This window comes from Mustela putorius, unplaced genomic scaffold (genome assembly GCF_011764305.1).
Source record: "Mustela putorius furo isolate JIRA1106 unplaced genomic scaffold, ASM1176430v1.1 tig00000421_pilon_pilon_pilon, whole genome shotgun sequence".
Classification (NCBI taxonomy): domain Eukaryota; kingdom Metazoa; phylum Chordata; class Mammalia; order Carnivora; family Mustelidae; genus Mustela; species Mustela putorius.
Window position 1 is genome coordinate 1,489,509 of NW_025421375.1, and position 24,668 is coordinate 1,514,176.

The 24,668-nt window shown below is 36.6% G+C and overlaps 1 protein-coding gene and 1 pseudogene across 7 annotated transcripts in view; both read right to left on the bottom strand.

The window, feature by feature from the left end:
• MPDZ (multiple PDZ domain crumbs cell polarity complex component) overlaps positions 1-24,668 on the bottom strand; it is a 152,356-nt gene that overhangs the window by 53,643 nt on the left and 74,045 nt on the right. For 6 of the 7 annotated variants that reach the window (XM_045079639.1, XM_045079641.1, XM_045079638.1 and 3 more), the window contains 6 exons: positions 23,151-23,360; positions 21,351-21,467; positions 18,867-19,034; positions 12,882-13,166; positions 12,486-12,609; positions 4,128-4,326 (listed from right to left, as the gene is read on the bottom strand). In XM_045079639.1, the coding sequence (XP_044935574.1) occupies positions 4,128-4,326; positions 12,486-12,609; positions 12,882-13,166; positions 18,867-19,034; positions 21,351-21,467; positions 23,151-23,360 (1,103 nt within the window). The remainder of the gene's footprint in view (positions 1-4,127; positions 4,327-12,485; positions 12,610-12,881; positions 13,167-18,866; positions 19,035-21,350; positions 21,468-23,150; positions 23,361-24,668) is intronic. The other variant, XM_045079640.1, reaches the window with a different exon arrangement.
• LOC106007158 lies at positions 6,415-8,304 on the bottom strand (annotated as a pseudogene).

A 24,668-nucleotide genomic window follows, 5' to 3' on the forward strand; every position in this document is an offset into this window, starting at 1 on the left:
TATTTGTCCCAAACTGTTTTTCCTTTTACCAAGGGTAGAGGACAGGGAGTTTTACAAATATTTTTCTGATATTTTAGACAGCAGTGAGAAAGAGGAAAGAAAGCAGCTTTTGCAAATATTTACCCCAATACACACAGTGAGGACACCATAAGATTCCCACAATGCAACAGCACTCGCAAAGCATTTGTAACACACGCCTGGTCAGACAGCACACCTCCAGATCCCAGGAAGGGCACCAAAAATGAAATGTAGTCTGAATAAACACACTGAAATAGCTTCTTTGAGAGCTGTGTTAAAGATTCTTATACGTAAACTAACCTCTGGTTACAAACGGAGAGGAAGGAGAAAGAGCAGCATCAGTGATGCTGAAATGTGATCCCGCTACTGATCCAGAGATAGCGCCTGCATCGCAAGTGGGATCACTCCCCACAAAAGAGCTTGAAAGCTCTGTAGTTGGAAAATACGATTTCCAAATGAGTTTACAATCATCAGTGCAATGTGAACGTGTAACAATCTCATAGTTGTGTTGATATTTACATTCTCAAGTAAATGAAGAAAAGAAAGCCAAAATGTATACTCTGAGTCCGTATCTGGATCTATCCCTGCAATGGGAAGTTACAAAAGCATGAAATGGTTTTCACAGACAAGTTGTAACACACAGCCATAATGAGCTTTTGAATCACCAATACTCACACATAAAAGGGGGCTCGATCATCAGCAGGTGCTGCAGAAAATCTAGAATGTGAAGCATACGCCGCAGCATCTTTTTACAATGGTGTTAACAAATGTCAATGTCTTGAACGGAATGTGAGATGCATACATATGTAGTTAAAAGTGGGTACTCCTGGTTGTTTTTTTTCCCCTATCCACTCCCTCCCCATCTACACCTCCCCCAGAAAAGCATCTGTTCTTTACTGGTGTCTATAGCAGTGATTATTAACAAGCATAGAAAAATGTAACTGCAATCAATCTTTTATTCCTTGATCAGGAATTCATCCCACACTTTAGGTTAAGGCAGGTGAATTCTGATTCAGCTCAGTAATTATCTGGCAGATGTTAGAAGCAGCTGCTGCTAAGCACAAAACCCTGGCTATTATTACAGAAATATAAGAGCTCCTGGCAAGGTGGAGTGAGAAGTGAAACAGAATGCATTCTGGTGAGGCTTCACATCTGGTTTTCCATACAAAATAATGAAACCTGGAACTTAAACTGGCTGTTCTTGAACTCTTGAAACTCAAATTATCTACACAGGCACGCATGAGCACACAGACACAAAGTTCCTTGCTATCTATTGCAAACGGCAGAAAAGAAATTCAGTGCCTTGTCTTCAATAAACAATGCTTTTCCTAAAACCTAAAACCAATCAGTTATGTAACTGAACCATTTAGAATCTTTTTTTAAGGTCCCCCAATACACTCCTCCACTGGCATTCCACCTTCATAACAAGACACAAAGGGGAAGAGACATGGATGGAGCCTAGATCCAGGTAAAGACTACAAAGCTTAATTGGCCAGAGGCAGTGTTATGGTTCCATTCAGAGTAACTGGAAGGACTTGCTTTCCTTTTGGGAGGGATTATTCACATGGCTCTTTTTTTTTTTTTTATAAACATATATTTTTATCCCCAGGGGTACAGGTCTGTGAATCACCAGGTTTACACACTTCACAGCACTCACCAAAACACATACCCTCCCCAATGTCCATAATACCACCCCCTTCTCCCAAACCCCCTCCCCACACATGGCTCTTAAAGTAATTCTAAACCTTCTGCTTCATAAAAGCTAGTGATAGGAAAGGGACAGGGCCAAAACATTTCCTGCAAAATGCTGCTCAGCTCCAGTCCATCTAAACGGCTATTCTTTTTTTTTAATCATTTAACACCCTTTTTCTGAAAAGGGAGTATATGATTCGAATTTCTACCATTTACTCCATGAGTCAAACTATAACCATCTGAATCTCAGCCTTAGGAGGACACTTGGGAAGACATCAATGTTTTGTGACTCTCTTTATGAATGTGTGTATGTGTGTGTGTGTGTGTGTCCACACACAGGTGAGAATATGAGAAAGAGATTGATTGGCTAATTGATTTCTAAAGGAGGAAAAGTTGCAGGGCTTATTCACTTTTTTAGTTTAATATATTACATTTTGGGGGCGCCTGAGTGGCTCAGTATTTAAGCGTCTGCCTTCAGCTCAGGTCATGATCTCAGGGTCCTGGGATGGAGCCACACATCAAGCTCCCAGCTGTACTCAGTGGGGAGTGTCCTTCTCCCTCCCGCACTCCCCTTGTTGTGTCCCCTCCGGGCTGTCTCTCTCTCTCTGCCAAATAAATAAAATGTTTTAAAAAATAATAATAAGATATTACATTTTGACTCCTGGGATCCCAAAGCATAATTTATGAAGTTACCTCTGACATCCTACAAAGTCCTGCAAAAGCTGCTGTAAGCACAAGTGGGTCCATCCTGGCGCTGACTCACAACGTGGGAAACAAATAAGGCAAATGACAAAAGCAACAGAAAGAAGGAAAGGAGAAAAAGGACTTTGGGAGCTTGAAAAAGCACCTGACAACTTCCCTAGAGTTGACAAGATGCCTAATTTATGCCAAATTTATGTCACAATGGTCTTATTCCTCGGCTGCTTTCTAAGTGTTGCAGTACATTAGAACTGAGGGGGACGGCTAGATAACCAAGCACTGCTTCTGGTGCACGGAGAGCCAGAAGGTGGGCAAGGGACCTGCACCAGTGCTAATAGCACAAGACATCCATATCACACAATCAATTAAATGTTCAATTACCAGGCCATGTGTGTTTTATACTACATCTACACTATGTAAGCTAAAAGCCTTGTAATAAGGGGTCCCCATGTGGGTCTATAGCCTTCATCTTTGAAACTAGAGGAATGGACACTCGCCCATAAGTGATAAATAAAGTTCTTAAAATATCTGTTTTCTTTAGTATATGTGCTGCCGAAGCGAGCACAAAATTTCTGTTTTCTTAAAGGCACTGAAATTTCTAATGTACTTGGACTCACATTATTAAAGTAATTAAGGAACTGTAACAAGATGAAATGATCTATTCCCTTATAAAAGTCAAAAGAGCATGAAATATTATGAAAGTCTGTTAGAGAAATTCCACCCCCAAATAATACTTTTGTATAAGATGGTAGAAACCACTTTAAACAGTATAAATTTTTCTGCTTTTAATGATGGAAGAATGAAAGACACACTGGTAATATATTTTTTTCTTACCTAAGCTCTAGTAATACATACTTTGCAAAAGAATAATATAGAATGAAGTTAGTAAAATAACATTAATACAACAAAGTTTCCCATAATGGTAATCATTATATAAACTTAAGGTAAATAATCTTTCCCTGAGCTCTTATCTTACTATTTTATCCCTTATACATTAAATAAAAATATTCAATCATCAATGCTAGAGAAAAAAAAAAAAAAAGCCAAGCTATTACATTGATGAAGTGTGACAGAGTCATGAGCTGATTTTTATGTTGGCTCAAGAAATGTTTAGTAACTTTAAAAACCAAGTTATATCTATAACATGCTTTCAGCACATTATGGGATTGTGGGATGGTTTAAGCGCTTACTGACAAAATATCCTATATGACCTACAATCGGACTATACCAATATACTGGTGAATTCTCCTGGAGCATGATGTAGTTAACCAAATGGTAAATGATGGGTCAAACTGATGCTGTTCTATATGGTCTTTTCCATGACTGGCCATTAAAGAACCAGCTTAGTCCTAGGATTCACATAGGTCAGTTGGGTAGTACCAGTACCTTACATTAAGGCCAACCCAAACTTCTTTGAAAGATCCTGAGTGGACCCTCCTGCTCTGTGAGAGATGTCTCAGGATTTTGCAAAAGCAATGGAGCAAAATTAAACACAGGAGGCAAATCATTTTCAAATATTTCAACACTGTATAGTCTTAAAGAAACTATGTCTACAATCAAGAACTATTCAGGAATAGTTGAGTTCCTGAGTGATTTATATTTAATAAATATGTGATAATTTTTGTATATGAAACAGAGGTACCTACTGAAAAAATTCTGATTCATGAACTGAAATTTTTGAATTTCCCAAGCCAAACTGGAGTAAACATAATACTTACTTTATGTCAGGCCCAATGAGAGAGTGTCTTCTCAACATCGCTCGTGCCTGGGCATTAGTTAAACTGATAGTAGATTCTTCATTAATAGATAAGATGCAATCCCCAACAGCAATCCGGCCATCTCGACTAATGGAACCTCCATGAATAATGCTTCGAACAATCATCCCCAAGCCATCTTTATTAGCACTTACTGTCATCCCTATGGTAAAGGAGAAGCACAGATATGTATCAAGTTTGTGACCCTCAAAAATTCATGTTAACTTGAATTTAATAATCCCTATGGATCCACAGATAAAAGGAGTAACTTTTTTATCCAACAGAAAAACAATAAAAAGGAAAGAAAAAAGTTTCTAACATAAAATAAGTTTTAAGTACATTTGTTTAATGTTTCTCAACTTGTATCCAGGAAAAAGACATTCTACATTGACTGCACTAGAAATGAAATCGATTTATACTGTGGAGTGAATAGAATTCAGGCTATTTGATGTGTTGCCCCTTAAACAGAAAACTCTCCCAAGGCAGATATTTTGACAATAACAAATCAATTTTATAGCAATTCATCTCTTATACAATAAGAAAACAAAGAGAAAGAATACAAATGGAAAATGAGTTGTATAAACTTAAGAAACTCTAGGCTTTTACCTTATTTCTAGATCATTTATCCATTTACTATGTGTTTACCATATATTGACTATGTGCCAAGTTCTATGCTGATTTCATGAGATGGAAAAAGCAAGAAGCTTACACTCAAGTCTTACCCTCAGTGCCTGATGTATAGTGGTCTGTGTAACCGAAGGGATATGCACTTAATTCTAATCTCTCCCCATTTCATCTCTGAATCTGAAGTTCTAGGAGCTCCAGATCTCGGGATTTCATTGCCCTCCTGACATGTTCCTTAGATGGCTAATAGGAAACGCAGCCTTAGTATATATAAAATTGAATTTCCAAGTTTCCACTTCCCGTATCTCACCAGGTTCCTTTCCCTCTTTGGCAGCAGCATCGTTAGCTACTCTCCATTTCTCACAACAGAAACGCTGGAGTTGTTCTCGAGTCCCAGCTCCCTCGCTCTCCTCATATCTCTAATCCATCACCACGTCCTGTCACTTCCAGCTCCAAAATTTATCTTGAACACATTCACCTTTCTCTGTTTCCACACTAACCCTACACCAAGCTGGCATTTCTTGCCTCACTTTTTGAAACAGCTTCCTAATTGGTCTTCCTAATTGGTCTCCTGACAACCACCAATGCATTTTTCTCAGAGCAGACACAGCGACCATTCAAAAGAGACAGGCCACATCACGGCCTCGCTAACAATCCTTTACCAGTGTCCTGCGGTGCTAATATACAGCACACCTAATTGGCACAGTCTGTCGGGCACTGATGGCCTAGCCCTCCCAACATGTGCCCTTCATAAGCACCAAGCCCTTGGCTCCCCGTCCTCCAGCCACATGGACTGCTTTCAGAAACACACCCAGTTTCTCCCCACTTCACAGAGGAGTCTCTCCCCAACACTGTTCTGTAGCTCTCACACAGCTAATTCCTTCTCACTCTTCAATATCACTTCCTCAGAAAGGGTTTCTCAATAAATCCCCTCTGAATTTATGTTTCCTTCTCACCCCACCCTCATATTTTCTTCAAAAATATAAAAGTACAAAATTGAAATTATATTTAAAACTGTGCATAAAATTATTTTAAGTAGGGGCTCAGTCGGTTAAGCGTCTGCCTTCAGCCACAGGTCATGATTCCAGGGTGCTGGGATCAAGTCCCATGTCTGGATCCTGGCTCAGCAAGGAGATGTGTACTCTCTCCCTCTGTCAAATAAATAAATAAAATATTTAAAAGATTTTTTTAAATTAATATAAGTAAATTCACTTAAAACCAAGTGCCAAAGTTCCAAATCTTCCAATCTTCCAAAGTTCCAAGTTCCCAATCTTCCAAACAAGATTACTTAATTAATGTAAGGAAAGCTATAAGGCTGTAAGGGTGGTTTATAAAAACTTGCTTTAAGAGAAATCACAGATTCCTTTTTAGGTTTGTATTTTGTGTATAAAAGTAAAGTAATTCTTTTAAAGATTAATTTTAATAATACCAAATTAGACACGATATTTCAAGTATCTTTTTCTTAATTTTTAAAAAAGATTTTATTTATTTGACAGGGAAATGAGTGAGAGAGAGAGCATACGCAGGGGGAGGAACAGAGAAAGAAGGAGAAGCAGGCTCCCCCAGCCATCAGGGAGCTCAATCCCAGGACACAGAGATCATGACCTGAGCCAAAGGCAGATGCTTAACAGACTGAGCCACGTAAGTGTCCCTGTATTTCAAATATCTTTTTAGGAACAACCCAGATTATAATATGTTTCCAACTTGGTATTTCATGCCTGAAAATGGGACATCCAAGCTTTAGTTATACTTCTCTCATAGAAACAAACCATCGTCAAATGTATTTAAAATATTCTGTTAAAACTTATACTAATGATTTTTCTTTTCTTTCTTTTTTTTTTTTAGCATCCACAAATGAAGTTCTATTGGAAACTAACTGTGGCTGTTCACTGCAGATCCTCTATGGCTGCGTTCATGCCACACCAGCAAAGCTGAGCAGGCACAAGAGAGGTTGTACGATCTATAAAATCGAATGTATTTACTGTCTGGTCCTTTACAGAAAAAGTCTGCTGACCCCTGTTTTATATCATCATGGGAAATTTACTAGTCCTTGGCTGTACCTCAATTTCCCTAGCCATGGTAATTCTTTTTTCCTAACAGCTTGATCAAGGTATAACTGACAAGGAAACTGTACATATTTCAAGCATATAATGCAAAGACTTCATAGATGTATACCTAGTGAAATGGTCACCACCACAGTTCAGTTACTTGACACATCCATCATCTCACACAGTTACATTTTCCATGGGTCTGACAACACTTAAGACTGATTCTTTTAGCAAATTTTAAATACACAATATGGTGCTAACGGTGGTCAGAGTGCTGGACATGAGATCCCCAGAACTGACTCATCTTAGAACTGAAGGCTTGTATCCTTTGACCAGTGTCTTATCATTTTCCCCACCTTTCAGCCCCTGGAAAACACCATTCTACTCTGTTTCTGTGAATTTGACTTTTTAAAAAAGTTTCCACAGATGAGATCACACGGTATTTATCTTTCTCTGGTTTATCTCACTTAGGTTCATCCATGTAGTCACAAATGGCAGGAGTTCCTTCTTTCTTGTGGGTGAATAAGATTCCACTGTAATGGACATTTATTTTTTATTATTTTTTTGGAAGCATATTGGTTGATTTTAATGTTCCTAAGAACTGTTTTCTGGAAGATTTTCATTTTTCCCCCAAAGTTTTTATTTCAATTCAGCTAGTTAACACATAGGGTCGGACTGGTTTTAGGAGGAGGATTTCGTGATTCATTGCTTACATACAACACCCAGTGCTCATCACAAGTGCTCTCCTTAACACCCATCACCCACTGCAGCCCATCCTCACAGCTACTGCCCCTCTGGCAACTCTCACTTCATTCTCTACAGTTAAGAGTCTCTTATGGTTTGCCCCTTTCTGTTTTTATCTTATTCTTCCTTTGCTTCCCCTATGTGCGTCTTGCTGTTTCTTGTAGTTGGATGACTTAGATCTTATTCATCAGCCTGCTGAACTCTTCCTTTTTTAAAAAAATAGATACCACCCCCAAATTTTCTGATATCCTTGCTTCTAACTGGTGGGACATGCTGAAGCAGAGCAGCTGAGTTTGATACAAGTTCAGTATCATTTCCACCAAGAATTAAATTGTGTTTCTGGGCTTGAGATAACTGAACAAGCAACCCTGGCCTCACATGAACCCTGTAGATATATTTTTCACCCAAGACATTTTGGATTCCAACAAGAGAACACTTGTCCTGAATCTAAATGTTGTTGGGGAAATGAGCATTCACAGACCTTGATCTTATACTGGAAGACCAGTGTAACACCCTTGATCATGTTCTGTACATGACAACAGAGAGTGAAAACCACAGCCAGTTCTGTTCTAGTTCCCCATCATTTGTCAACTCGGAGTCTCTACTTTTTCTTCCCAAGGAGGACTGAGCTCTACATAGATGTGACTGATGTCCCTTCGCAGGTCTCCTCTGGGGCCCTTCACAGTAACAGTGCATCCCTTTAGAGTGAGGCCAACATCTTCTGGTCAACAGCCTGGGTTCTGACAATGGGTCTTCATTCTTACAGTAGATGCGACAAAGAGCTCTTAGGCTTTAATTTTAAAATCAGAGACACCTGGGTGGCTCAGTCGGTTAAGCATTTGTCTCTTGATTTCAGATCAGTTCATAATCTGAGTCATGAAATCGAGCCCCATGCTGGGTTCTGCACTGCACATGGAGCTTGCTTTAAGATTCTCTCTCTCCCCCTCCCTCCGTCTCTACCGCTGCTCTTTCTCTCTTTAAATAAATACATAATTTTTAAAAATGAATAAAATAAAATTGAGTTTAGATGAATTTCCTGATATAATAGAAAGCAAGGTCACTTCACCTTTCACTACTTTTTTTTCTCCAAGAACTGAATCATCTTAGTATTCTTTTTTATGTCAAAACTTAGAAGTTAAGGTAGAAGCAACCCAAGTGTCCAAAAACAAATGAAGGAATAAACTAAAGAAATACCCAGCCTTAAAAAGGAAGAAAATTCTGAAAATAATGTTTTTACAAAGGAAAGGAAATCTTACAAATGCTATGGATGGATGCACTTTGAAGACATTCTGCTAAGTGTCTAAGCGAGTAAATGGGACAAATACTCTACAGATCCCCTTACATGAAGAACTTAGGATAGTCAAGACTTATAGAGACAGAGAATAGAATGGTTGCCAGGAACTAAGGGACAGGGGGAATATTTATTATTTAATGAGTACAGAGTTTTGGTAGGAGAAGATGAAAAAGTACTAGAAATGATTTGTGGTGACAGGTGACAACAATGTGAATAGAGTGTCACAGAAATGTATACTCAAAATGTTTTATTTATTTTTTAACTTTTTAAAAAAATTATTAACATATAATGTATTATTAGCCCCAGGGGTATGGGTCTGTGAATTGCCAGGTTTACTCACTTCACAGCACTCACCATAGCACATACCCCCAATGCCCATAACCCACCACTCTCTCCCTAATCCCCTCCACCCCAGCAACCCTCAGTTTGTTTTGCGGGATTAAGAGTCTCCCTCCCAATCCCATCTTGTTTCATTTATTCTTTTCCTACTCCCCAAGCCCCCCCATGTTGTTTCTCAACATCCTTATATCAGGGAGATCATATGATAGTTGTCTTTCTATGATTGACTTATTTCACTAAGCATGATACCCTCTAGTTCCATCCACGTCATCGCAAATGGTAAGATTTCATTTCTTTTGACGGCTGCATAGTATTCCATTGTATATATATATACCACATCTTCTTTATCCATTCATCTGTTGATGGACATCTGGTTTCTTTCCATAGTTTGGCTATTGTGGACATTGCTGCTATAAACATTTGGGTGCCCGCGCCCCTTCGGATCACTACATTTGTATCTTTAAGGTAAACCCAGTAGCGCAATTGCTGGGTCGTAGGGTAGCTCTATTTTCAACTTTTTAAGGAATCTCCATGCTGTTTTCCAGAGTAGTTGCACCAGTTTGCATTCCCACCAACAGTGTAGGAGGGTTCCCCTTTCTCCACATCCTCGCCAGCGTCTGTCATTTCCTGACTTGTTAATTTTTAGCCATTCTGACTGGTGTGAGGTGATATCTCATTGTGGTTTTGATTTGTATTTCCCTGATGCCGAGTGATATGGAGCACTTTTTCATGTGTCTGTTGGCCATCTGGATGTCTTTGCAGAAATAGCTGTTCATGTCCTCAACCCATTTCTTGGTTGGATAATTTGTTCTTTGGGTGTTGAGTCTGATAAGTTCTTTACAGATTTTGGAACTAGTCCTTTATCTGATATGTCGTTTGCAAATATCTTCTCCCATTCTGTCAGTTGTCTTTTGATTTTGTTAACTGTTTCCTTTGCTGTGCAAAAGCTTTTGATCTTGATGAAGTCCCAATAGTTCATTTTTGCCCTTGCTTCTCTTGCCTTTGGTGATGTTCCTAGGAAGAAGTTGCTGTGGCTGAGGTCAAAGAGGTTGCTGCCTGTGTTCTCCTCAAGGATTTTGATGGATTCCTTTCTCACATTGAGCCCAAAATATTTTAAATGGTCAATTTTATGTATCTTGGACTATGCTAAAAAAAGGTATGTAGCTTGACATACTAATAGAACAAACAAAAACCCATTCAGCTATCTCAACAGACAAAAATAGTAGACAAAATTCAACATTCTCTCAGCCAACTAAAAATAGGCACACAATCCAAAGGCTCAGTTTATAAAACCAGGTATGCTCAAACCATGACTCTTACATGAGTCTCCCAACTGCTTCCAAAATACTTTACCAACCTATGCCAGAATGGTCTCCAAACCAAATCTGACCCTATCACTCTTCTGCTCTCAGCAACCACTGCCCATAGGAACCTCTGGCAGGCAGGAGGATTTTAGGACAGGCCTGTGTCCTGCACAGGACCCCTGGAAAGTGTATCCCACCTATCACTCCATTAGCATCAAGTCTCACTCTGCCCACTGTCACGCCCCACTTCATCCATGCCACACAAAGTTCAGTAATGCTTCATAGGTCTCTGCCTCAGCTCTAGCAGCTTCCCAACTATGTGATAAATTATGTGATAAATTTTCCCTAAAGTCTTTCTAAACTCCTCCATACTCAGAGCAGGGATCAGCTATTCTCTCCTTTAAGCTTTCCATGTTCTTCATATGAACACATTTAGGATTTGATATGTCAATTTGCTTACTCTCTTAAACTCATATTCCTTGAGGAAAGTGGTTAAATTGTGGTGTTTATGAACAGTGACTCGAATATAGAACACAATAAATGTTCAATAGTTGAATTAAATAATTACACGAGAATAGGGATTTTCACATGGGCTTTGCAAAATCTCTGCCTTATAAGAAGGTTAAGAAAAAGGGCGGGGGAGGATTCCATGGTCAATTAAATGTAAGAAATGCTGGATTCTATAACTTCTTAGAGATCAACAATGCATATTTGAATACCAAAGATACTGAGAAGCAATGCAAACAAAAACCTGTCTCCTTAAGTGTAACGTTCCCAACTTCTAAATTTGTAGCCCATTTATAACTTCTATTAACATCCTATAGAATTAGTATTCAAAGTAACAGGCTTTCATAAACACTTCACTAACAGATGAAATATTTCTGACACATTTAGATATCCATACTATGTCTCATAATTAACAAATTTAGAAAGTTCTATAGCTTAAGTTTTATATTATTTTATTAAATGTAATACATAAGAAATAGTCAAGCTAAATGAAATTCTTTGGTATAATTCTGCACTTAGCTGCTCTTGGTAGTACCCAGCTGCCACCAAATGGAACAAAATTTAGGAGACAGAGACTGGATTCTACTCACCACCACATAAACGCTGTTAGACTTCACTGCCAAGTCTCAAATTTAACAAGGAAACAAGATTCTGCCAGAGGATATCAATGCAAAGGGCATTGCTTGGTTACATGACAAACGGAACAAGATCTCTGATGTAGAGCTAAACAGTGTCTCGGGCTGCAGCTGGACATTCAGAGAAACTAGTTTATGATTCTATTAACCAGCACCACATGAGCGCCGAAGAACAAATGTGCTCTGCCTCCATATTTTTTAGCTATTGTAATTAGGATTTTATTTCTAAAGGAAATCTTCTTTCCCCAATTCACTAGGTTTTGTGATTATTAACCAGCCTCAACCCCTTTATGGGTAAAAGAGGACACAAAAATCCCACCACCTGGGAAGAAATATTGCATAACTTGCATTTATAGTTTGGTGGTGGCACACCTGGCTGTCTTTTTCGTCTTTATTTCAGTGAATGAAAGAAATTAAATACAAACTGACTTATGCATAACTGGTAACATTCAAAGAAACTAATAATTTACTTTTTCAAAGAATTCAGAATTCCAAATTGCTGACTTTTCGTTTCCTAAGAATTCCTTTTCTGATTTGCTGTTTCATACACAAACAATTCATATATCTTTTACTTGACTGTGAATGAGGCTCATGAATACTTTTAAATAATTAAGAGAGTGAGGATTTAAGCTAGTCAGAAGTAAACAAACCTGTTAACCATTTCAGGAAAAATAAAGAGTACATAAAATGAGAACCAGAAAACCCACAGGAACACTTATAACATCTATTTTATTGCCTACAGCCCAAAATGCTGAAACCGTGTTCAGTATTTCATCTCTGGCAAAGGGGTTGAGAAGGAAGATACATGTGGAAAGGAAGGAACCTACCTAGGCTAGAATTGCCTTTTGCTATAGTAATAGTCCTCTCAAACGATTCTTCAGACAGGTTTTGAAGCATGACACACTCTGCAGTCGAGGTCAGGGAGCTCTGTTGAATTAAGAACTCGGAGCCCTGACAGAAAATAAGTAAGTAAGTAAAATAAATAAGTCACATGGAAAGGAAAACAAGACTTTGGAGTATGATTTCAACATCACCCCTGTTCTCTAATTGGCTGTTCCTTCTTCAGCAGGAAGCTATAACCAAAGTAAGTTCATAGGTTGGATTCTGAAAATCTTAACGTCAAGAGAGCATTTGCTCTAAGGGCAGAGATCAGCCAGAATACTCCACAGTGCCACTGTTTCTAACCTCACCATAACATACAATACACGTATTTAAAATGTTACCTTTCCCGCTGAATCAGGTAGCACAGGAGAAGGACGTTCTGCACTTGATATCATTTCATTTGGTGGGTGAGAGTCAGCCCACGTTCTTTTGTTTTCACATTTGTATTGCTGTTCAGTAGCATTTGCAGGTGTATAATCATTTGCAGTAAAGCCAGAGGCAGGACCCATGCTCAAGTCTGCTGAAGACAGACTCTCATCCTGTCTTTGCAAGAGATTCTGGGTGTACAGTTCCTCCAAGGACATGTGCAGATCAAATACTGGATCTGAAGAATTTTCAGTAATATCCTGATGATTAAAGAACAAAAAATAAAAGTCACAGCCAGAGTTACATCAATGTATTTTGCAAGACCATTTCTTAATAAGTAACTAGTGGAGAAAAAAAACATAATTATTCATTACTCAAGAAGAATTAGCAAACATACAAATTCTTCTCTTACCTGATATTTGCATTATCTTTGTTTTTATAAATGCTTTTGAATACATTTTCTATAGATCATGTATGCCATGTTCAACTGAGTTATACCTGCACTATATAGCATACATGATATCATTTAGGTGCAATAGTGTGTTCTATTCACAAACAAAATTATAGTTTAATTCACAAAGGAAAGCAAGTGACTTGTATTTTCAAATCTTAAAGAGTAGTTCACTTTCAATCAGTATGAAATTCCTATGTAAGATCAAGAACCTAAAGAAAATATTGATTCTGATTTATAAGAATCTCTAAGGAAAAATTATTTTGATAGGCATTTCTAGATATTTATAGAAAACAGAAAGCTATGCAACTCAAATTATTATAGGGAAAATTTTCATAGACATTCTGCAAGATAAAAAAAAAGTGAATACCAAGAAGGAGTAGAGTAAGATATAGGCTCTACTCTAGGCTCCGTTATTAACAACCTATTCATTACAACAGAACCTCTCCTGACTTTATATTTAGTTTCTAAAATTCCCTGAAACCCTAAAATTCTAGTTCAATGTATACATATGCATCTATTTACAACAGATATATTCTATCACTTATGTGCTTTGGGCAAGCAGCTGCTCCATGAACTGCTACTGAATAAACATAACAGTTTTCCCTTTAATTCTCTTACTAATATTTTTAAAATATAAAAGTAGCATATGAATACATTATCATCAGGAAAGATTTGGGCCATGCAGGTATACATATGTGTGTGTGTGTATATGGAGTATAATATGAAAGCTCTCCCTATGGCTTCTACTTCCATTTTTCCCCCAGTAGAAAGAGCTGGAACCAGCTGAATATTGGTCAGAACTTTTTACTCATTTGCTTACTAAACATGTTTAAGTACACAAGTACACTCACACATACAAGCAGTTACACATTTTTAAAACTAACCTAAACCATTAATTAAGTAGAATGTTTTGTTTTCTTTCTTGAAGCAACTTTGTATCTAGACATGAGAGATTTCCATGTCAGTAAATAAACGTCAACCTCAATCTTCTTATGACCACAGAGCCACCCCTAAGTATGAAAGGCCCCGGAGTACAGACTCCAGAGGGCATGTTCAGACTCTCATTCCTCCACTAGCCATCCTCTGTGCCTTGGTCCCCTCATGGATTAATTGGGGGAAAACAGAAGGACCTAACCTAGTTCAGGACTATTGGGAGGACAGAGAGTTAATACTGCGAAGTACTAATAACATGTCTGACTTAATAGAAAATGCCCAATAACTGTTAGCCATTATTGTTATTTGTATTACACATCTTTGTACATGTGAGAAAATTTATTTAGTATAAACTCCTAGAATTATGGGCTAAGTAATATGCACACTTAAAATGTTGATACGTATCACCAAACAGTCCAATTTTCTCTCACAGATGTAGGACTACCTGAGAACTAATCTTGCCAACCCTAAATAAGTTTGGTAATTTGATCTGAAAGAAATATATTCTAGTAAATATAAAATTTAGTATTTACTATGCATGTCCCTGACAATTAATGAGGACACGCCATTTATATATCTCCTGTCGACACTCTCTTCATATAGTCTATCCAACTTCTCATCAGGGGGTTTCCACTTGTTCCTATCATTGACATACTCTGTAGGTAAAGTCTGTAATATATACCACAAGTATTTCCCCAGCCTGTTACTTATCTTTCAGTTTGCACATGTTATATAGATATATATGCAGAAATCAAATTCTTTAAATTCTTTATGTAAATTTATGAAATTCTTTACATAATCAAATTTATCAACACTTTGTACTACAGAGTTTCAAAAGTTGCTTAATAAGTTCTTCCACACAAAGAAAAAGAAATGCTTTCTAGTCTTTTCCTTCTGTTTTATAAATGTTTTCTTTTCAGGTCTGTTTTAACCCTTCTAGAATTTATTTCAGGGTGTGGTGTGAAATACGGATCTCTTTCTATTTTTTTCTAAAAGGTAATCAATTTTTCCAACAGAGTTAATTACATTCCTCTTATCAGCATGTTATCATCTTTCTGGAATTATCAAATATTCCTGGCACAAAGAATTGAGGCAAATGGGAATATCATACAAGCAAGTAATGTCCTTAGACTCTTCAGGAACAATGAAAGGAAACCATTATCTTCCACACTGCTGGAACGTAGACAATAACCTGTTGGCCCACTCACCCAACTTTGATGATTCGGTTCTAATGAAAAACAACAATGCACATACTACAGAATTAGCTTCTGTATTACTAAATTAATTATAATACTTAGCAGCATATCATCTTCCTCAAACCTCAAATAAAGATAACAATTAAAACTCCTTTTCATCACAAAAGGACTCCAAGCCGCCCTTGTTAACTAGGGTTTACTATAAATCGTGTGACAAAAATTTCCATGCATTATTCATAAAGGAGTTAACACAGACACATAGAAAAGAAAGAGCTAATCAACACGGCAGACAACATACGCCTACTTCAGAAACGTTTCTGGTTGCTGAACAACCAACTGAGTTTTATTTTTAAAAGTCTTATGGATCTCAAAGAAAAGCAATTCTTCCCCTATAAGATGTTCGAAAATAACTCCATAATCTCCTAGTGTAACTTGGTACCCAAATTGAAGTCTTGCAAAAATCCACATTAACACGTGCCTCTACTTAATACATTCTTATTCTCCAGGAAATTAAAAAAAAAAAATGAGAGGTTAAATAAAAATGTCAAATACACTTGAAGAGAGCTGTTGAAGGGTGATGAGTGAGTTAGGATGATACCTGGGCACGCTATTTCCCTGGATGATTTATTTATATAGACTAGCTAAGTCCTGAAACATTCACTGGACACAAGCTGATTTTCCTCATAAGCGGTCCACCACAGAAGTCCTTCCACACTCAGAAAACATACTAAAAGCACAGCCACTCCCAACTCACCATCCTCCTCCCACTGTTCCTGACACAAGGTACAGTACTTCCTCTAGTGTTTGCGCACCAACCCTACTGAGCCAAAAAGGGACTTCTTTTGTGCTTCGAGAACTTGCAGTTTTGTCCCTAAGACTTCCACAGTGATTCCCATCATCTTGGCTAGAGTTATTATATTAGTTTTTGATACTGTTTCTCCAAACAAACAAACAAACAAACATTTTGAGCTTGGGTGTGAAGGCAGCAATAGTGAGGCTTCTCTGTCTTAAATATCGTATATTATAAGGTTTTATGTTATCAATTAGAGGGTTCCAAAATGAGCTCACTCTTAAGTGACCAGAAAAAAAAAAAAAAAGGCCAGTTCTAAATTCTGTAACAAATTGCCATTCTGTCTTTTTAAAATAAATTTAGTGCAAAGAAACAGGAAGATGAATACATCACCTAGTTTTTTATTTACATACAATTTTCTGGTAAATATCTTGGTGCTATAAAGACACCGCAAAATAAAAACAAACATAAAAAACAATGTTGCAGAGATTTACCACGATGCAGAAACAGTCCTACTTTCTAAGAAAACTGAAAGCACACAGCAGTTTCACAATGTGTTTTAAAACATCCTCATTAATGTCTTCTTTGTTGTTTTATAGTTTAAATATTTCCGTTGATAGGCCAGCTTGCCAGAATCTGCTTCAACAAAAGAGTAAACTGCTCGGGAATTTAAAAAAAAAAAAAAAAAAAAAAAAAAAGGAGGCAAATAGACTTCAGTAAGCCAATATGTTGTGCTGCATACAGCCAGCATTTGCCCTGTAAAATATATGCTTCTCAGTATGCAGATTGTGTAATCCCTTTAAGTAACAATTACTAAGTTAAACAATGCAATCTGTCCCACTGGCAAGAGGCAGTACGCTATGCTATGGATTAGGAGAGTCCATTAGGAGATGAACTCAGCTTCCAGCCCCGAGGCCAGTAAAGACTGAACACGTTCCAGACAGGACGCAGGCACATAGACAGTCTCAGGTGTGGTGAGAGAGGAGCAGCTGCTCCATTCAAGATTATACCTTGCAAACCAATTCAAGGAGATTGCCCAGCATCATTTGCAAGGATAACAGGTGCACCTTGAACATAAAAGAAAATGCTTTGAAAACGTTCTGGCCCCAAAATTACTTGTTAATCAGGAATAGAGGAAAACTGTGCTAGACCTGTGGAAATTCTATTTTACATCTTATTCAAAAGTATAGATATCCTTGCTGCTGAATTCAATTTATATGGCAAATATATATTTCATATATTTAAGAAAGTTACTGTCTAGTCTTCTTATCTTGACTTTTTTTTTTTTTTTAGATTTTACTTATTTATTTGAGAAAGAGAGAGTGAGAGGCAGAATGAGAGAGAAGAAGGTCAGAGGGAGAAGCAGACTCCCCATAGAGCTAGGAGCCCAATGTGGGACTTGAACCCGGGACTCTGGGATCATGACCAGAGCCGAAGGCAGCTGCTTAACCAACTGAGCCATCCAGGCGGCCCCTTATCTTGACTTTTAATGTTTGTTTATGGTTTATTTTCAACATGAAAGAATAAAGAATTTATATCCGTACATGAACTCTTTGCCTAGATTAGATGTTAACATTTTGCCATATTCTCTTCAATCTCTCCTCTTAGAAGGATATAATGTATTAACACATCCAGCTGAATTCCCATGCTTCCTTCTTTCTCAAAGAATAACTTCTTTCCTGGAGTTAAAAAATGTCATTCCTATACATTCTTAGTTTTTTTTTTTTTAATACACATACACACATACTCATAAAATGCACTGAAATGTTTTGTGTATTTGTATTTGTATTTGTAGAAAATATAAAAGAAACTCCAACAAATCAATATGAGGACAGACAACACAATATAAAAACTATCAAAAGATATGAAGAGGTCACTGACACAAGTGAAAACCGAAGGACCAACATATGAAACAGTGTTCAAGCCACTAAAAAGCAAAACTCCAAATGCAAATTTCAAGCCCAAAAGATAGGGCAGGTTTTAAAATATTACTTACTAAACACTATAAAGTACATCACCAAGAAAATGAAGAAGAGTTGGGGCATTTATGCCAATAATCTATTTTTAAAATATACCTGGCACAGATATGCTGAATAGTAACTAAATTCTTCATTCATATCCAGAGACTTAACCATACTTTGCCATTCACTGTGATTTCTATGTAAAGTATTTACTGGCATCATTTTATATAAAAACACAAGACAGTATTAAGTTTAACTTGTTAGTAAATATGAAATTAATCCAAAAAATATTTTCTATCCAACTCTACATGAAAATCAATTTTAAAACCATTCAGAAAATAAAGTTATCCTCATGATTTTTCTAAAGCAGACACAGCTAAATAAATACACAATTTGAGAAATACATTCCATTAAAATTTTTCTATCATGTAAGTCCTACTCAAAAATTTGAACCCTTGGCTCTATCATCCCATACAATAGAACCGAGACTTAAATAATACCTAGTGGTCTGAGAGATGCTCAATCAACACTACTTGGACAAAACTGCACTTTAATCTGATAATGAATCCATGACTGGACAAACAAAATGCTTCTAACATACCACTCCCACAGTTTCCCCTCTGTACCTTGGGAGGAGAAGATGGAAGGGAGGTACCATAGTTCAGGCCATCGCTACCAGCGCTGCCATGAAGAGATAAAAGAGAGGCTTGAGTGGAGTAGATACTGTCATTATCAGGAGAGTACTGAGACTCAAATGTAGATTCATCTGCTAAGTCAGCCTCATTTGTGTCCACCTAGGAAACAAAATGATAATATCAGTTGGGAATTCTGGTTACATATATGACATGTCTCCACTTGAGACTAAAAAGAATACCGGCATTCATACTGTTTCCTACATGACCTCCTCACCCTCTTCAACATGTCAGAGACAAACTGGCATCAGTTATGCATTCCACCAATAAGAGGACAACAGCAACAATTAACAAAAGGCCCGGGTTGATTCGAAGTTTTAAGTGATTTCATAAATTAAGGAAAATATTTACTTTGTCCAGTTCACATTGTTTTTTAAAACTACCTGCCCAACTTCTAGAATTTTATAATAAAATGAAAGAGGTCAACACTTTTTCTATTCAACTAAAATAAACTACTATTCAACAAGGCAGTTAGGCAATTATCTATTTATAAAGCTCACTAAAACAATATATTTTAAGTTTTTTTTTTTTTAAGTAGGTGCCACACGCAGTATGAAACCCAATGAAAGGCTTCAACTCATGACCCTGAGATCAATACCTGAGTTGAGATCCAGGGTCAGGTGCTTAACTAACTGAGCCACCCAGGTACCCCTATTTTAAGTTATTTTAAATTAGATTTTAAAACCATCCGAGTTGCTGATTCAGAACTTGCTGGTGATCATCAGAAACCAAAAAGAATATCTGTGATTTTATACTAAAATTATACTAACAAACAAGGGGCCTAATTATGGTGATGGGGAAGCTATAAAGTTATGAACTCCTTTTGCTGGAAAACTCACATAAAGCAGAACATTTCACTAAATATTATCTAAAGCTCCTCTTACTACCTTTCATGCAGAACCAAGTGAAAGAATCAACTCATGAGGAGCTTAAAGCTCTATTTACAATTCACTCAGTTACACTTTAAAATAGGTAGAACTAACCTAATTATTATATTATCAGCATTTTCGGTCTTGATGGCAAAATCCTATGTGTTCTACTTCTTTGTGATTTCAACTTGTTTTGCCAGAAGAATTATAAATTATACCAGGTCTCATTCTTGCAAAAACATGCCAAGAATATAGGTTTGCCACTTCCAAGTGACCCTCCCTCTAATAATATATTTTAAATACATGTTCAAATTCACTAGTGAACTACTGTGTGGAGTTTTACCCTTCACAAATGTTTATCAGGTACAACAATCTGGAAAGTAAATACTTCACATCACTATCTAGATAGATAGCATTAACTAAGCTTTGTGTCATGGATTATTGATGACATTGTAATATGATATTATTGTATTTATTATAATATACACTAAAACTTTCCAAAAGGCAGTTTCAGGAGCTGGTTAATTAAAAAATATTAACAAGAAAAACTATCTCTCAAAAATTAGGTTTATCAAAATCAAAGAAATAATTCATACTCTGTTCTAAAGCAAGATGTGCACAACTGGTTAGAAATACATAATGGAGAATGCCATGGGTTTTAAACCTCACTCTATTCTGATACACTAAAACAAGGATTTCAAAAGCTGGGCCCATCCTTTCTAGTCATACTGGGTACTTTTTTCCCAAAAGGAAAGTTGGGCCAGGAACCTGGTTTTAATAGAGGAGTAATGGAATAGGACATCCAATTTTTATATTTATGTTGTATAAATGTCATGTTTATTTATATCTGGTATTTAGCTTTGTATCTTAATTATTGCTATAGTATTGTCTCGCTACTAAGAAAATAAGGTTCTTAGCAGCAAAATTCATTCATTTATTCATCAAAGTGACTTCCAGTGGTCCAGAAATATTTATTCTAATGAATGATTTTATATAGATCAAGTAAAAATATAATTTCAATTTAAAATTTTGTAGTAAAACAGTGATGCTTATTATATTTTGTAATCATAGTAAACATGGGTTTTGACTATTTTGGAGACTTCTGTGTTCTTAATAACTGAACCAATTTATGTGGTTTTCCCATTATTTGTATCGAATGGAAAAAAATATACTAGTTACCCCATTCAAAGGTAGCCAAAACAACTGATTAACTGAAAACAGCTAAATAATGCCTAGAAATGCCCCAAGTATGAAATTCAAGCAAACGAGTGCTTCAACAACTTTTGGTATGATGTGAAGATTAACTCTACTAGTTGTCAGAATGCATTGCTAACTGAATTTCTTCCCTAAATCAGCAAATAGTTTCACATGTGTTATGGTTTTTCTTCCTATTTTGAACTATAAGAACCACTAGAATTGAAATGAAAATGTCCGGTTTTTCTAAAACATTATGAACAAAGAGTATACAGTAAGATTTTAGAATATTTTGAAAAGCAAAAATAAGACATGAGATTTCTGAAAGAAGACTTGATATGTTGTGGCCACTAACCAGAGCCAAGTCAGCCCTGAAGACAGCTCTGTCAGCCAGCCCTTCCTCCTCGCAAGAGTTTGGTGGGTGGAGAAAGGAATCCTCCTTAGAAGAAACATACCCTTCTTCTGGTGAAAGCTGCAGGGAGAAGGAGACTCAGTGTTTGAGGAGGAGTTTGAAGGAGAACAGCAAAGAGGGAAGGAAGGAGAAAGATGGGGGGTAGAAAAAAGTAAGAAGAGAGGGAAAAAATGGGAATGTTTTCACATGGTAACACATGACAGACATAGAATGATGAACATGAAATATGATAAATATTCATATTTAATGTTTTTATTTGTTAAAGTACAATAAGGACATTCTTCTAATACCAATAATACCAATACATCATCTGTTAGATGAAAATCCCTTCTAATTTTTTCATTCTCCTTATAAAAGATCAAAATCAATAATTTTTTTTGTATTATATAATAATCTTCTGGTCAGTTTCATCTGCCAAATATTCTGGCTAAACAATGACTCAATGTAAAAATAAGTAAGGGGCCTTTTAGGTGTTAAGATATAAAAGAATTTGCAGGGGGGAAAAAACAACATTAAAAAGGAAGGATCATCTTCTCTCTGTCATCCCTTACTAGAGTATTATTTTAAAGAATGTCATTTACTTGACAAGGAATGTCAGAGAACCCTACAGTGAAGTCTCTCAATTGAACATAGCTTAAAAAAAAAACCTCTACATGTACAGATTCTAAATTACATTCCTAATCTATTATATCACACTGATGGATCACACTGATGGAAAACCTAATATATTCATTCCAATCTCTAATAAAATGGCCTAAAATAGATTGTCTTGCCTACGTCACCCTGAATCAGCAACACATGCAGAAGTTCTCTTCTTTCCTCTGTTGTCAGAAATATATTTTCATAGATTACCAAACTTCGTTGTGGAATACAAAGTAAGGCATGAAAAATCTAATTAATGTTGCAAATGTATTAACAAAGCTTACTATTTGAACAAATTCTTTCATAAAGTCAACAAATTGTTCTTTCATGTTTATGCAAATGTACCTATGTGTTTGTGTTTTCTTAAGAAAAGGTGTATTTGCCCTTTGACTTAAAAATATATTTATACATTAAAAAAGCCCCATGAATATTGAAAATGTCTCTAATATTTACGTGCAATTCAGTGGTAAGTGCTATGTTGTAATCACAATATCTAGTAAACATACTGACATTATGTAGCATGAACTGATTAGTTGTTTTTAATACTGCACTAATTAATGACAAGAGGAACATTGCCTCCCAGAAGAAGAGCCACAAGCTGATCAACCCACTGTGAAAAGTTCAATTTCTTGCTCTGCAGTAATTAGACAAGAAATGTGTTGAAATCAACAGAATTCAGGACCCTAACCCACACTGACAAGAGATTCTATTTTATTCCACTATAATTAAAGATTGCACTGCTAGTTGTGAATGCCCTTAAATTTCTCTAATACCACACCATATCGGTACAGGCATTTTAAGGCATTTTTGTTTTAAAATATTCAATTCTGTATTCATCATGACCTTATTATCAAAAGCATACCACAAAACCATAAAGTTATAAATTTATTTCTGAATCTCATTTTCTGTCCTTTATTCTTTTAAAAAAATATGACTCAAAATTAAATCTTTATACTCAGATGGACGGCAACCATACTGACGAAAAATACCAAAAATCACAATTCACTCATGAGAACACTTTCTGAAGCTAAAAGTAAGCCTAAGAGCCATTTTGTTTACAAAATGAAAAAAAAAAAAAATTGATAAAATCCGAATTCTTACGGGTAATGGTTTAGCAACTCCTATTCTCACAGTTCCTGCTGGCGCACCCTTCAAAGCCTGCACGGCCTCCTCCAGACTGCTGTTTTCCAGGTTAACATCATTGACAAACATGAGGCGATCTCCAGGAAGAAGCCGACCGTCCTTTTCGGCAATGCCGCCAGGCACCAACGAACGAATAACGATCACAGTGCTCGCTGGATCAATGGGATCCTGACAAAATGGGGAAGGAAAGAAAAAATTAAAGAAGAAGGTAGCTCCTTTTTAATTGAAAAAATGTTTTCACAGATTGGCCACTGAATTATAATGAATGGGTAACTGTTTCAAGTCTCACAAAAGAATTTTCATGCAACACTTCTCAACAGAGAAGTAAACCCTATCTCCATTTTTAAGAGTGTAGGAAGAGTTCCCCTAGAGCATGGCATCCTTAAGTACCAAGCTGTTCCTGAGTAGACCACTTCAACTGTATAGATCACTATAAAATTATCACTTTAACTTTTTGATAAATTGTCCAATCTTATAGCTATCTTGTGAGGCTGGACGTCAGATCCACAAATTACTGACAACAGCATCTGCTTGTTTCTTTTTTAAAGATTTTATTTATTTATTTGACTGAGAGAGAGCACAAGCAGGGTGAGTGGCAGGCAGAGGGAGAAGCAGGCTCCCCGCTGAGCAAGGAGCCCAATGCAGGGCTCCATCCCAGGACCCTGGGATCATGACCTTAGCTGAAGGCAGATGCTCAACCGACTGAGCCACCCAGGAACCCCTATAACAGCTTTTGTTTAATAGAATGTTACTATTGTGAGATATAAGTAGATGTGAGTGTACTAAAAGGTCAGGCCTATCTATTAGAAATGAATACAGAAAGAGTCCATGAAGTATGTGATGATGCAGTGTTTTCAGATATGCAGCAACCTTAGTGTTAGAACAAGGCTCCGCAATCAAGCCCTATAAAGAACACAACTCCTGGGAGTCATTGGAGATGGCTCTCTGGTTCGGTATTAATTAATGAGGAGCAACAGCTGTGCTCTCTCACAGAGGCATAAACATTTCCTCAGTTACTCAGCACAGAAAACAACGCAGGATAAGCATGCTACACTTGACCAATTTAAGCTTCTTTATAAATCTAATCATTTAGTCAATGACAAGAATCCCATTCAATTACAACTCAGGAATTCACTTGAGACAAAAGAAGTATTTAATACTTTGAGTCTTGAACTATTAATATGAAATATGAACTATCAATGATGAGCATGGAAATAAAAATGATTTAGACGTATTCCCCAAATAACAAAAAAACTATTTCTATAATATTTCTAAAATGTATGTTCTTCAAATTTTCAATGAAAGTTCAAAGTTCAATGAACTCAGTGTTAAAAGAAAACTTACATTATATAATAAACCATATAAATTATTATTTTGGAAGATTTGCTAGAAACAAGGAAATGTCTTTGGTAACTGTAAAATATTAACTACCTTTTCTCTTATCTACAATATACCTTGAGTATATATTATCTTTTT